Below are 13,920 nucleotides of genomic sequence, written 5' to 3'. Positions count from 1 at the left end.
CTCATTTGTTTGAATACATAAGCAAACCACTTAATTGTTTTAAAATATTCATAAAATAAATATAGTAGGATGCTGCCTAGGCAGTAAGGTGTTAAAGAGTAGTTGTAAAAAACTGCATCTCAATGAAAGTGTGTCAGGTGGGAGGAAGAGTACACTCTTCCCTTACCAACATGGCCGCCAAACTCCGTCAAGCACGATCACGTGACCCTCTCGCTGCCCATTTGCCAGCACTGCTGGGTGCACCATTGTGACTCTGTGAGTCAGTATAGTTACCGTCATGCCGTGGGACAGTGGTGAGGATGGCGGGCGGCTTCCTCCTGCTGCTACTGGTTGTCCTCGGCTTGGGCTCCGGGTGCTGCTGGGAACTGTCCGCTCTTCACTGCAGCTTCTACTCCTTCTGCGATTGCGGCTTCCGCATAGACCCTAAAGGTAAATGTAGCGTGCATTTTTTTTTTTTTCTACAAACTTTATTCTGACTCTTTTATTTTCTAAACATGAATGAAAATAAGCAACGGGGTGGTATCTCCATTTCAGTTGAGCATTGCTATGTATCACGTGTCTAGTTCTCCCTGTGTTTTCCTAATAAGGCATCCTTTCCATGTAAATCTAATATACAGTATGTCCAGATGCCTAAAGGGCAGATTTATAGAAACTGCCATGGTGGCATATGTCTGGTTTTAGGGAATTTATGGAATTTTTTGCACAGCTACAGATTGCAGCATGCACAGCCATCCTTTGGTAGGTTATAAAGAAGAATTGGAGAGTTTAAAGGCCCCCATACATCAGCAATCATGCAATTTGCAATCGATTGTGTATAATAATCTTTCCTTTTTTCAAACGATTGCAAATTGCACGATTGCTGCAATCAATTGCTGATGTATGGGGGCCTTTAGATTGGCATAATAATGGTGCTGTGCCAGTCCCTAGTCCTTCTTCTTTTTTTTCTTTTTTTTTTTTTTTTTTGTGCAAAATCTGGACACTTGTGAGCTATAACATCACCCTGCAGCATCCCGGCATGATCACCAAGTTACTGAATTAATTATCCTTCTCCCACTTACTGCACCAGGAGGGGGTTGATTAGATTAAGCAAAAGGTCCCACTGTGCGCTGTTGCGGTTATTACGGTACAGTAAGCATTGCTTATTTGTGGTTGCTCCTGTGAGGTGTGGGCGAGAATAAATAAATGTTCCGTACCAGCACTATCCCGCCACACTTCCTGCTTAAATGAATCTCCCTATAGTAGTTGTCCTTTTGTAACTACCCCTGCGTTTATGGAGGTCAGCCTCATAGATCGTCTTCCTTTTTGTCTCCACAGCATTAGAATGTGATCTTGCCTCTAATGTGTTTGGGCAGCACCTGGCAAGGGAGCTGGTGGTGAAGGCCGTGAAAGAGTTTGTGGAGACCGACAACCCCGGGAAGCCTCTTGTGTTCTCTTTCCATGGCTGGAGTGGCACTGGTAAAACCTTTGTGAGCTCCCTGCTGGTAAAACATCTGTACAAAGATGGAAACCGGAGCCCTTACGTTCACCAGTTCTCTCCTATTCTTCACTTCCCTCATGCTCAGTATGTGGATCAGTACAAGGTTAGCAAATTGCCTTATCCGTGTCGCATGTAGAATATTGCAGAAACTATGATGAACAAAATGGCATTTCAAAGTACGAAGAGCTAACACTTCTTTCCAGGTGGCCGCTGATAATTTGTGACCAGGAAGTCTTGCCTTCCGTTCAGTGTATAAAGGAAAGCTGCTCATATAGACAGGACCTTTAGGAGGAGATGTGGGATTCTAGAGTTGGACCATAATTGAATAGACGTTTCCATTCTTCATGTGACAATTCAGTAAAGCCTGGTTACAGATCCAAAGCGTTCGTTCTACGGTCTACTAGGGAAGGTCCAGTACTGAGAGCGGAGGTTAATTGTTGGCAGATCTCGCCTTGGTCTATCACCACTTTTACCAGTCATGTATCATGGGAAGCCAAAGCAATGTATTTAGTAAAAGTTGCTGGAGAGCATGTAAAGACAAATCATTTACAGTTATCTGGAGGTGGGAAAACCACACTTAGATCTACATATGCAGGTTTTACTTGTTCCTGATTGCGGTAATGTTTTGTCCATATTTTTTGGTGGAATTTTTTATATTTTTGTAGCCTCTGTGAAGCTATTTCCGTGCCGGGAATTCTTTCTGTAGGACTACAGGCTGTTACGTAATTCTCCACCACACTAAAGAGGAGCTAGATTGCAATCGCAGTAGATTGGATTTGTAGTGCCTGGTGCACTCGTGTGATGTAAGAATAAGTGTCTCTCAGTGAACATGTTCACCTAGAAGAGAAGCCGCGTCTCTGGTTATAGCTCAAGTGGGATTGCAACTTGAATTTCTTAGTGCATTGTAGGGCAAAAGTGCCAGAATGGAGATGTTGACCATAGTTCAGGGTTCCCATATGCGATCCTCAAGGCTCCCCAACAGTTCAGGTTTTAGAGTGATCCATGGAGGAGCACAGGTGACTTTTAGCACCTCAGTCAATTTGATTTAACCACCTGTGCCCAACCATGGATATCCCTAAAACCTTAACTGTCGGGGAACCTTGAGGCTTTTGGGAACCCTCTGCCTTAGCAACTTGTCAGCTGCTAGCCCGGCGTGCTTTACACCGACTGCGAGTGTCATTTTAAATTTTCACCTCCAACTCTTTGGAAATAAAGTCCTACGTCTCTGATATTTTATTTCACAATAATAATATTAACCCCATGCTCTGTCTGAAGACTTCAACATTTAATGGTCTGGGTCATTCCATGGTAACTCACGTTACAAAGTGACATAACAAACCATTAGCAATTCCTGTATACAGTTTCCGTTTCCAGACTCTGACTCAAAATGAATTTCACATAAATTCCTTTTGCTGTTGATGGCCATGAATATACTTGCTATGTCACTTTGTAACGTGAGTTACCGTGGAATGACCCGTCTCTATGTCTGGGGCAGTGACTGAATCAGCATCTCTTATAAGTAGAGATGAGCCGTTCAGTTTTAGGTTTGTCTCTTCCCACCAAGTTCCGATCTCAGGACGAGGCAAAACGTTGTCATTCTCAGCACAGATGTCCCCAGAAAGCAAAAACATATGTTGTAATATCATTAGATATGAATGCCCTTAGTGCACAAGAACTTATGGTGTAAAGTCCGTCAGATCACACACGAGCCTTGTGTACAAGCACAATCGTACATGGAAAGACCAATCCAACTTCCCTTTATGTTGTTGGTCTTACTAGAATGAAAATGATTGACAGCCTATAAAAGGTGTCTTTATCATGAGTATCACCATGTTGTCTTCTCACTATTATCTGGAAACTCCGGTGTAACAGGTTTTATTAGTGTGGAAAGCTATGAAACATAATGTTGTCATGGGAATATTTGCATGTATATCAAAAAGTTCAAGAACTAACAGCTTTGACTGGTACTTCAATTACTATCCTCCGTGTCAGAGTGGACGTGCAGGTCCTTTGTACTTTTATCATGTCGTAGTGGTTTTTGTGTACAACGAGGCTGCATTCTTCCAGGTCCCCTGAGGTTTACTGCTATTTAATCCATTTTAAGCCCCATTCTCTATTTCCTGTTTGATGACCCTTGTATCGTCATTATGTAGGAGGACCTAAAACAGTGGATCCAGGGCAACCTCACCGCCTGCAGCCGCTCCATATTTCTGTTTGAGGAGATGGATAAGATGCACCCGGGGCTGATTGATGTCATCGTCCCGTTCCTGGGCCCCTCCTGGGTGGTCTTTGGTTCAAACTACAAGAAGGCCATATTTATCTTCATAAGGTAAGTTCGTTATCGCACAATACAGAATTGTATAGCCACACAGTGAGATTGTCATCTTTCTCATATGGGCAGCACAGGGACAATGAGTATCGGTCCTGATCTCCTCAGTGATGGATCCAGAGGGAGGACCATCAGTGCGGTACCACCCTCACCTCATAACACTTCTCACCTGTTCACTACTGCTGGCCGCTGTATAACAGCACAATGGCACATCATGCAGGGAGAGTAAGGAGAGCGGCAGTCACCTCGCTCCCTGCAATTTGTGCTGCTGTACAGCGATCGGCAGTTGTTGGCTGGAGAGAAGTTTTCTGGGATTTGCCGCTGGGTCTCCTCCCACTATAGAAATGTCTGCGAGGAAAGTAAACTACCCCTATGTGTGATATGAGGAGGGGAGCGGCCATTTGTGATTGTAACCAGGGAGGTAATGCCTTTTATTTATTTTTTCAATGATCCGGCTTCTATTGGACTGTAACAAGTAGCCTTTCTCTAGAAGCGTTTATTTTTCAGGTGACCGAAAGAACGTGTCATGAAAACCAGATTATTTTATTTGCATGTACTGGTCATCGTCTCCATTACAGTTGCAGCCCACCCCCCCTCTCCCCTTAGTGCCTGATTTTTATTCCACTCCACGTGTGTAAGCTCTCCATCTGTAAATCCAGGCCTGGAAATTGGGTCTTCTAGGTCTTTGGTATTTTAAAAAAAATATTTCCATAACACCATCTTTCTCCATCATCCACTAGGGATCAATGGAGGGAAACGGTATGAAATACCGACAGTCTGGATCCTGTCTATCAGAATCCCGATGGGGTTAACATACCGACACGTGTTGGTCGGCATGCTAACCCTTCCCCTCTCTACCTACTCCTCCCTCTTTGGTACCTAACCTTGACCTCCCTCCCCTAGTGCCTAAACCTAACCCTCCCCCCAACCCTGTTACTTACCTGCGGCATCCCGGCGGTTGGGATGCTGGCGCCGGTAATGTAAGCATCGGCATCCCGACTGCCGATTATGCCGAACGCATACCCACTGGGGTATAGATGGGTGATGAGCGGAGCCTGGCACTTAAACTATTAATAGTTGGCTCGTCTCTTGGTGAATTTGATGCAAGTCAGAGAGACCATGCAGTTGGGCCCAAAGTTGGATAGGGGAAGGGAGTGATGGGCTGGGTTCCTGAAAGAGACTGCCCACATGTCCTGCTGCTCTTGTTGGCTCTTTGGCACCCGTTCTGTCCTGACCAGTAACATAACAGGCTATCTGTGAGTAAAGCTTGGTGTTATGACTTCTGTTATTCTGGTAAGAGGAAGACCCTGATCCATCAGGGACTGGATCATGTCCTATACGTATAGAGAGACTGTGCCCCTAGTCCAGGCCTACTATACAAGGTTCGTTGAACAACGTGCCAGCCTGACTCTATAGCCAGGTTCCCTCCCCAGCGAGAGATTATCTGGTGTCCAACCATCTATGCGCACACAAGCCTGGAGGAGCAGCACGGGTGCTAGACCCATTTCAATAAATTACCTGACCGGTGATGAGACTACTCCACAGATTTTTTATTTTTTTTTCAAAAATATTTTTATTGAAGTCATCAAATACACTCTGGTACACAAGCAAATATGACAAGAAAACAATGACAGTCACAATTTATAGCATACAGTTCACTTGTGGTTTTGAGGTAATAATTTGGCCACAATTTTCTCTTTTTACCAATCAATAGAAAATTAAGCAGTAATATATCATAGTGACTTCAACCATAATAGAAGAAATGAAGGGGGAAGAAAGAAGATGGGTAGTGGGGGGGGGGGAGTATAAGAAGAGAAGAAAAAAGGAGAAAATAAATAAATAAAAATACTCCACAGAATTAAACACTTTTGCATCATTCCAGGAGGCCTGCTCCCTGGTGGCTATATGGGTATGTAAGATTGGTATAGGCCCAGCATGTACATGCATGTTCATGTGCACGGTTTAGAGCCAGTCTGATCACAGCTAATAATAAAGTAATAGTATCTAGGCTAGAATTTTCAAATATTACTCTACAATAATGATGTAGAGCAGTATAAGGGTTGGGTCCTTTTGCCAAGAACACAATTAAGGCCTCCTACATGGGTAGTGGGCAACATTCAGATGGGAAAGACACATGGAACAGTGTCAAAAGTTGGGATGACACATCCTCATTGGGAGGTCACCTGCTTTACCACTGGGGAAAGACCGAGTGACTTCACCGACCTCCAGCTTTTCTATCAGGGGCCTAGATAGGGTACGGAGCAACACACTGAAAAGATGAGAAAAGGCATTCACCTTACATTGTGTGATGGCTTTAGTGGCTTGAGCGTCAGTCTAGTAAGATTGATTGTCGAGATCACGGATGATTGGTTTGATAAAGACCTTAAATGGGGGAAGCCGGTGGTCTGTCACCCATTAAAAGCAATGTGTGCTATATTATTTTGTGTATTTATTGTTTATAATAACCATTCACTGGTTTATGGGACCTGCTATTAATATTTGCAGTAATTCTGGAGGAGAGGCCATTAATCAGGTAGCGCTGAATTTCTGGAGAGAGCGCAAAGACCGAGAGGAGATCCAGCTGAGTGACGTGGAATCTGCCATCTCTAAAACGGTCATTTCTAACTCTCAGCGTAAGTGTAACTTTTCTGACACAACCATAGATCATTCATAAACGACTGAACTGTATCTACCTTGTTTTTTAGTTTTTCCTTTTGTTTTGTTTTTTTTCATTGAAGCAAAGACACTGCTGACAAGTTGGCAAAACAGAAGCCTATAAATTACACTAATACCCCTTTCAGACATGCCGAGAATCCCGGGAATTTGGACTGCCTCAGCCAAATTCCCGGGTTGCTGCGTATGTCTGAAAGGTACCTACCCGGGAACACGTTCCCAGGTAGCCGACCCTTCAATCGACCAGGGAATGTCCCGGGAAATTAACCTGCTTATGTCTGAATGGTGCTACCTGGGAATTTACTACTCCCGGGCTGCACCAAGCAGGTTTTACATTGATTTGGCAGCGCAGAGCATCCTATAGGACTCTCAACGCTGCTGCTCACCACCCCCAGCGCCGGGGTCACCTGCCGGCGGGTCTCTGCCACAGCGGGCCGCCCGCATTCCCGCTGGACCACCAGGATACATGTAAATAATTTAATAATAAAATAAAATGCCTGTAGTGATTGGTCGGCTGCCTGCTGCATGATGATGACATCATCAGCCAGAGAGGGGATAGGCTAGGAAAGGCAGAGGAGAGGCAGGTAATATTTAAAACTAAAAACCCTGCTTATGTCTGAGAGGGATCTACCTGGGAATTTCCCGGGTAGACACTGTAGTGTGAAAGGGGGGTCTCGACCAAATACCCGTGAATTTGCACAGGAGAAATTCCCAGGTCTGAGCAGTAAATTTCCCGGGTCGTATGTCTGAAAGGGGTATTAGTGAGCATCATATACACTGGTAAATGATATACAATAGACAAAACGTTATGTGCATCCATAGAAACAAAATCAAAGAGACATTGGATAACAATTAAGTACCGGATATATACAATATAAAGACCTATATGTAGCTCAAGGCTTGGATATGAGATAGGCAGGTATACAATATCCGGGTAGTTTTTCCCTCTCTTTATGGGGAATATGTATCAAGCCGGAGGGAGAAGGCCCAAAGCAACCAATCAGCTTCTAACTGTTACTTAACTAGCACAGTCTTTGGTATGACAGTTAAAAGATGATCGGTTGCTCTGGGTGACTACTCCACTTCGGGGCAGATGTACTATAGCAGCACTTATCGTGCCTCTGATCGGGGCGAAGCAGGAGGCAGTAATGCTGGGGTGGGGGAGAGAAACCCCCGCCACCCCCCTCCCCCCTCTGGCGATGCAAGCAAGACCCGCAGCTGATCAGCCTGTGTTTCACCTCCCAGCCGGCCCCACTGCGCGTGCACGAGATCTGGCACATATTCCGAGAACTAATGCGCAGCCTGAGACCCCCACAGAAGCTGCGCGGCTGCTGCAGGTTAACACACATACCGGCTGGTAATGCTTCCGACATGTAAAAATGCGATAAGCCAAAAAAGTGCACTTTATAATAACATCTGAATTATTTTCCGTCGCTGATTAGAGAAATTACTTTTCGCTACATTATCTGCTTTCATACATGAAACTGTCAAATAGGGCTGGTTAAAGTGCATTTGGTACTTAACATCTCTTCTTACATCTCCCCCCTTGTCTCTCCAAGGCATGATAAATCTCCCCTTATAGCTTTCTCTTTACGTATTTTTCGCTCCTATTATTTAACCATAATTGAATTCCCCACTAGTTATACTTTGATTACATTGCTATATGTTTATTTTTTGCAGATGGTTTCTGGCAATCTGAGATCATTAAACAGAACCTCATAGACGTCTTTGTGCCATTTTTGCCGCTGCGTCCCAACCACGTCAGGCAATGCGTGCGAAGCGAGATGGAGCAGCTGGACCTGGCGGCTGACGAAGAGATTGTACGCTCTGTAACAGACAGTCTAGTTTTCTTCCCCGAAGAGGAAAAAGTATTCTCATTGACAGGCTGCAAAACGGTGCCATCGCGGATCAACTATTACTTGTGACCCGCCGCTCTGTGTGCGATTAATAGAGACTTTTTAAAGAATAGACCAGACTCTCATTCCCGGATCAACCTCAGGGTTTCTACCTCGTGGCAAAAATGTGAACAGCCGGCCAGTGTTTACAGAGAATATGGTTTATTAAGGACCGAGTCTTGCAAAGTACAAAGTTCAAATTTGCTTGTATGTCCTTATCCTAGAGCCACGTGGCTAATTACCTGGCTGCTTACATACTGAGGAGGTGGGGGGATAGGGGGATGGATGTGTGTGAACTTCGAGAATCAGTGTATTTAATTTTATTTGCTCCTTAGAGAGCGGACTACTCTTGGGAGAGGCTGGTAATTGCCCTCATGGTCCACTTGCACTTTAAAGATTGAATTTTTCATTCTTTTTTTTTTTATAGATGTTTTAGACCTACTAAAATAAAATCCCAGCTTTAACAAGTTCTTTGAATTTCAAGTTTGGGAACCTGGTGAAAAATAGAGGATTTAGGGGAGAAAATATTATGACTCCTCTGGTGGTTTAGGATCCTTTTGGGAATAGTATTGCTGTAACGTTGCTCGCTCCTTATCTCTCTTCTGCGTAGTCCTTATTGCATCTCGGAATGTAGCAATGGTTCTCTTATAGAAGGGATAGGCTTCAGGGGCCGCATGGAAGGCTCTCAGTGGTTCTCAAACTCTATCCTCAGGACCCTCACACAGGTCGTGTTTTCCAGGTCACCTTGCAGGTGCATTCATTACTCACATTTTAAAAGATCCACAGGTGGAGCTACTTATTTCACTTGGGAATCTGGGAGGAGACCTGGAAAACATGCACTGTTTGGGGTCCTTAGAATTAAGTTTGTGAACTTGTGCTCTAACCTCTTAAAAGGGCCGTAAATTACCCTAAATTTCGGTAGCAAGTTAAAACAACAGCAGAAAAGAGCTTTAGGCAACAATACAGTTATTAGGGGTATTCAATATGGCTGAATTAGTGTAATAATTTGCTCCTTTAAATCACTGTGAGCATTCTTTGTATATATTATAGAGGTTGGTTATATTTTGTCGACATGATTAGAATGTCAACAAACCGTTCCTGCTGGGTCTTTTTTTTTTTTTTTTATAAATGTTGACATTATATCTGGATCCCATGTTACGGTTGTTTGGTTATTTCAGCTGCCTGTCCTGGTCAGTCTGGCTAGAGTAGCTGTACGGGTATGAACTGTGACCTGCAACCTTGGAGCAGACTGCGTAAGGGTGAGATGACCTGAAAGTCCTTTAATTAAGGTGCAGCGCCTATCAATTAAAAAATAAATAAATAAAAAAACAAATGTTACTGATTTACCATTTCACGCAGACATTGAAGGTTATAAACTAGTCTTGCTGAAAACGGACAATCTACACTAAAACAAAACCAACCATACATTAGGGTTGAGTACGGGACCCCGATGGTCAGAATCCCGACACTGGCACCTACTCCACATGTCTACAAACACCTTCACAGGTGGAGGGCGGGACAAGAGCACATGCTGCAGAATGATTGGCTGTGAGGCGTGCACAGTGGAGGTCACCTGACGCGGAAGTAAGCTGCTCCCATTCATACTCGCTTTGATATAAAGCAGATACTAAGTCAGATTGATGACACAGAGCTGGGAACCAAAGTGAAGGCTTGCCAAGCCGATGGCGGCCCATGGACGTGTTGTCCAGCACTAACCTAGGCAATCTGTTTACTCACCTTTTGGATATAACGGCTTTGCTCTTTATTACGTGCATCTACCGTATCCAAGGGCAATGTAAATGGAAAGGAAGAAACAATGGGTAACCGCTCCAATTAAGGATATGTACAAACTAATTAACTGAATGACAACCCTGGCAAGTATCTTCTTTTCTCTTCCAGCACCTGGTATCAGTATTTATTTTATGCTACAGTTTCAAAATCTTTATTTAGCTATGTCCCATTACTAAACTTTGTATCGCGTATAATCTATGAAGATTGGTGTCTGACCTTCTAGTAAAGATAACTATTAGAGAATCAGCTTCCTTATGTCAGGCTAAGCATTATAGTGCACACCTTGCTCATGCACAGTGATACTCTTACAGGAAACTGCAATAGGCAATGGATTAATACTGTTTTATTCCTCCAATAAACATTCATTCAAGGTGAATACTGTGCCGGCAGGTGCCTTACTGTAGTTAGGACCTTCTGCATAATCTCTGCTTATCCAGGGTTTGTCAGTCCTAGCCCAAAGGTCTTCCAATGATGGGGAGTGTCCTTGGTGGGTTTCCCTGGTTGGGGCAGGGGTGGCTTACTGACCCGAGGGGCTGTGGACTGCAAGCGTCCTCGTCTGTTTAGGGCTGCGCGGACCTCTTTTTTCAGCTGCAGTGGATAAAAGCACTCTGTATTCTTATGTAAGCAAGCAAAATGTCCTAAATATACATGTAATATGAGGTGATGTGCCTAGCAGTGCAGATATGATATCTAAGACACAAAATCCAATTAATGACCTCTGTTCCACAGATAACTGGTGATTGATGGCAACCAATCTGATGTTTGCTTTCATTTTATAACTACTAATAAAATGACTCCTGTCCAGTATAACAGGACACCCCCCCCCCACCTTTTTTTTTTTTGCTTTACAAGTGGCATGTGTAATAGTGAGCCCCTATGGGACGTGGACGGTATTGCACAGCCACAGGGAAGCAGATATGTAATACCATTAAACTAACAATTCTAATGAAGCAGAAGGTGCCTGTAGGAAATGGACAACCTCTGCTGGGATCTGTGAGCAGAGTGCAGCGCCCGTTGACGCTGCTTTGTATCACCATCAGCCTGGCTGTCTGAACCCCTCTGCCAGGTCTGGGAAGTCTGCGGTCGATGACGCAGATCCTGGGCTTGGCCCTCCCACAAAACAGAAACGAAACGCCTCCGTTTTGTGGAATGGACCCAGTCGCTGCCCCCCAAACGGCTGCAACCTGTCAATCAGACTATGGCTCAGGGGGCTCTGCGACCGTGATTACTCCTCCCCCCCCCCCCCCCCCCCCCCGGTGATGCGAGCAAGACCCACAGCTGATCAGCCTAGTGTTGATGTGCTGTGTTTCACCTCCCAGCCGTCCCCACTGCGCGTGCGCGAGATCTGGTACATATTCCAAGAACTAATGCGCAGTCTGTGATCCCCACAGAAGCCGCGTGGCTGCTGCATGTTAACACACATACCGGCTGGTAATGCTCCCGATATGTAAACATGTGATAAGCCAAAAAAGTGCACTTTTTAATAACATCTGAATTATTTTCCGTCCCTTATTAGAGAGACCCCTACAGAAGCCACGGAACCTGTAAATTTGATCATGATCATGACAGAGCTATATGCAAGGCACTCATTAGAGTGAAGCTGCATACACACAAAACGATTATTTGAACGATTATCGTTAAACTATATCGTTTAAAAAAATCGTCAAGTCAAACGATGAACAATAATCGTTCATGCGTTCACGCTTGTAGTTCAGTCAGACTTGTCAACTCAACGATTTTCATTAAGGGAATATGCAAAAATCGTTTGTAGTTCAAAAAAATCGTTCATTACACTTTAAAAAAGTCTGACAGATAATCTGACAGAAAATCGTTCATAAAATCGTTGGTAACAAAATCGTTGTGTGTGTATGCAGCTTTACAAGTAAGTTTAAGTATACAGTGCATCCGGAAAGTATTCATAGCACTTCACTTTTCCACATTTTGTTATGTTACAGCCTTATTCCAAAATGGAATACATTCATTTTTCGCCTCAAAATTATACTCACAATACCCCATAATGACAACGTGTAAAAAGTTTTTTTGAGATTGTTGCAAATTTAATTAAAAGAAAAACAAACCTAAGAAATCACATGTACATAAGTATTCACAACCTTTGCGCAATACTTTGTTGATGCACCTGTGGCAGAAATGACAGCCTCAATTATTTTTGAATATGATGCCACAAGCTTGGCACACCTGTCTTTGGGTAGTTTCGCCCATTCCTCTTTGCAGCACCTCTCAAGCTCCATCAGGTTGGATGGGAAGCGTCGGTGCACAGCCATTTTCAGATCTCTCCAGAGATGTTCAATTGGATTCAAGTCTGGGCTGTGGCTGGGCCACTCAAGGACATTCACAGAGTTATCCTGAAGACACTCCTTTGATATCTTGGCTGTGTGCTTAGGGTCGTTGTCCTGCTGAAAGATGAACCGTCGCCCCAGTCTGAGGTCAAGAGCGCTCTGGAGCAGGTTTTCATCCAGGATGTCTCTGTACATTGCTGCATTCATCTTTCCCGCTATCCTGACTAGTCTCCCAGTTCCTGCCGCTGAAAAACATCCCCAATAGGGATGGTATTGGCCTGGCAGTGAGCGGTGCCTGGTTTCCTCCAAACATAACGCCTGGCATTCACGCCAAAGAGGTCAATCTTTGTCTCATCAGACCAGAGAATTTTGTTTCTCATGGTCTGAGAGTCCTTCAGGTGCATTTTGGCAAACTCCAGATGGGCTGCCATGTGCTTTTTACTAAGGAGTGGCTTGTGTCTGGCCACTCTACCATACAGGCCTGATTGGTGGATTGCTGCAGAGATGGTTGTCCTTCTGGAAGGTTCTCCTCTCTCCACAGAGGAATGCTGTAGCTCTGACAGAGTGACCATTGGGTTCTTGGTCACCTCCCTGGCTATGGCCCTTTTCCCCCGTTCGCTCAGTTTAGACGGCCGGCCAACTCTAGGAAGAGTCCTGGTGGTTCCAAACTTCTTCCATTTCCGGATGATGGAGGCCACTGTGCTCATTGGGACCTTCAAAGCAGCAGATATTTTTCTGTACCCTTCCCCAGATTTGTGCCTCGAGATAATCCTGTCTCTGAGGTCTACAGACAATTCCTTGGACTTCATGCTTGGTTTGTGCTCTGACATGCACTGTCAAGTGTGGGACCTTTATATAGACAGGTGTATGCCTTTTCAAAATCATGTCCAATCAACTGAATTTACCACAGGTGGACTCCAATTAAGCTGTAGGAACATCTCAATTATGATCAGTGGAAACCGGATGCACCTGAGCTCAATTTTGAGTTTCATGGCAAAGGCTGTGAATACTTATGTACATGTGATTTCTTAGATTTTTTTTTTTTTTTTTTAAATTACATTTGGAAAAAAATATACCGTATATACTCGAGTATAAGCCGAGTTTTTCAGCACATTTTTTGTGCTGTAAAAGTACCCCCTCGGCTTATACTCGAGTGAAGTGTAGCGCTGACCGGACGGAGTTCGGTCAGTGCTACACAGCACAAACACAGCCGCCGGAGCCGGCAGCTGTGTGTTTGCTGTAATCAGCAGCCGCTGAGAGTCTGTCAGACTCTCATCGGTTGCTGCTACTCCCACTGCGGGAGCCATCTTCCGGCTCCCGCAGTGGGTAATGGGAGAGACGTCATGAGTAATGACGTCTTTCCCATGCAAAGCGGCCGGAGGAGCTGTTAGCGGCGGGACCAGGAGCGGGGGTTTCAGGTAAGTGATTTTTTTTTTATTCTTATTACGTCTCTCTACT

At 44.4% G+C, this 13,920-nt stretch overlaps 2 protein-coding genes across 3 annotated transcripts in view; one reads left to right on the top strand and one right to left on the bottom strand.

Moving 5' to 3' along the window:
- Positions 1 to 213: 213 nt before the first annotated feature.
- TOR2A (torsin family 2 member A) lies at positions 214 to 8,844 on the top strand. The gene is made up of 5 exons (XM_088453366.1): positions 214 to 429; positions 1,315 to 1,580; positions 3,631 to 3,806; positions 6,312 to 6,439; positions 8,160 to 8,844. Exons 1-5 carry the CDS (start codon positions 300 to 302, stop codon positions 8,402 to 8,404), a joined length of 945 nt encoding a protein of 314 aa, XP_088309492.1. The 5' UTR covers positions 214 to 299; the 3' UTR covers positions 8,405 to 8,844.
- Positions 8,845 to 10,504: 1,660 nt separating this feature from the next.
- Positions 10,505 to 13,920, bottom strand: part of TTC16 (tetratricopeptide repeat domain 16) — a 20,519-nt gene continuing 17,103 nt past the window's right edge. For both annotated transcript variants that reach the window (XM_088453364.1, XM_088453365.1), the window contains one exon: positions 10,505 to 10,753. In XM_088453364.1, coding sequence (XP_088309490.1) covers positions 10,595 to 10,753 — 159 coding nt within the window. In that variant the 3' untranslated portion in view covers positions 10,505 to 10,594. The remainder of the gene's footprint in view (positions 10,754 to 13,920) is intronic.

The sequence above is a fragment of the Taudactylus pleione genome, unplaced genomic scaffold (assembly GCF_031769625.1).
Source record: "Taudactylus pleione unplaced genomic scaffold, aTauple2 ptg000579l, whole genome shotgun sequence".
Classification (NCBI taxonomy): Eukaryota; Metazoa; Chordata; class Amphibia; order Anura; family Myobatrachidae; genus Taudactylus; species Taudactylus pleione.
This window is presented reverse-complemented; position numbering and strand designations above follow the sequence as displayed.

Coding starts and splice junctions, on each gene's coding strand:
- TOR2A (XM_088453366.1), top strand. CDS start 300: ATGGCGGGCGGCTTCCTCCTGCTGCTACTGGTTGTCCTCGGCTTGGGC. Junction 1,581..3,630: donor AGTATGTGGATCAGTACAAG/GTTAGCAAATTG, acceptor GTCATTATGTAG/GAGGACCTAAAACAGTGGAT. Junction 3,807..6,311: donor GCCATATTTATCTTCATAAG/GTAAGTTCGTTA, acceptor TAATATTTGCAG/TAATTCTGGAGGAGAGGCCA.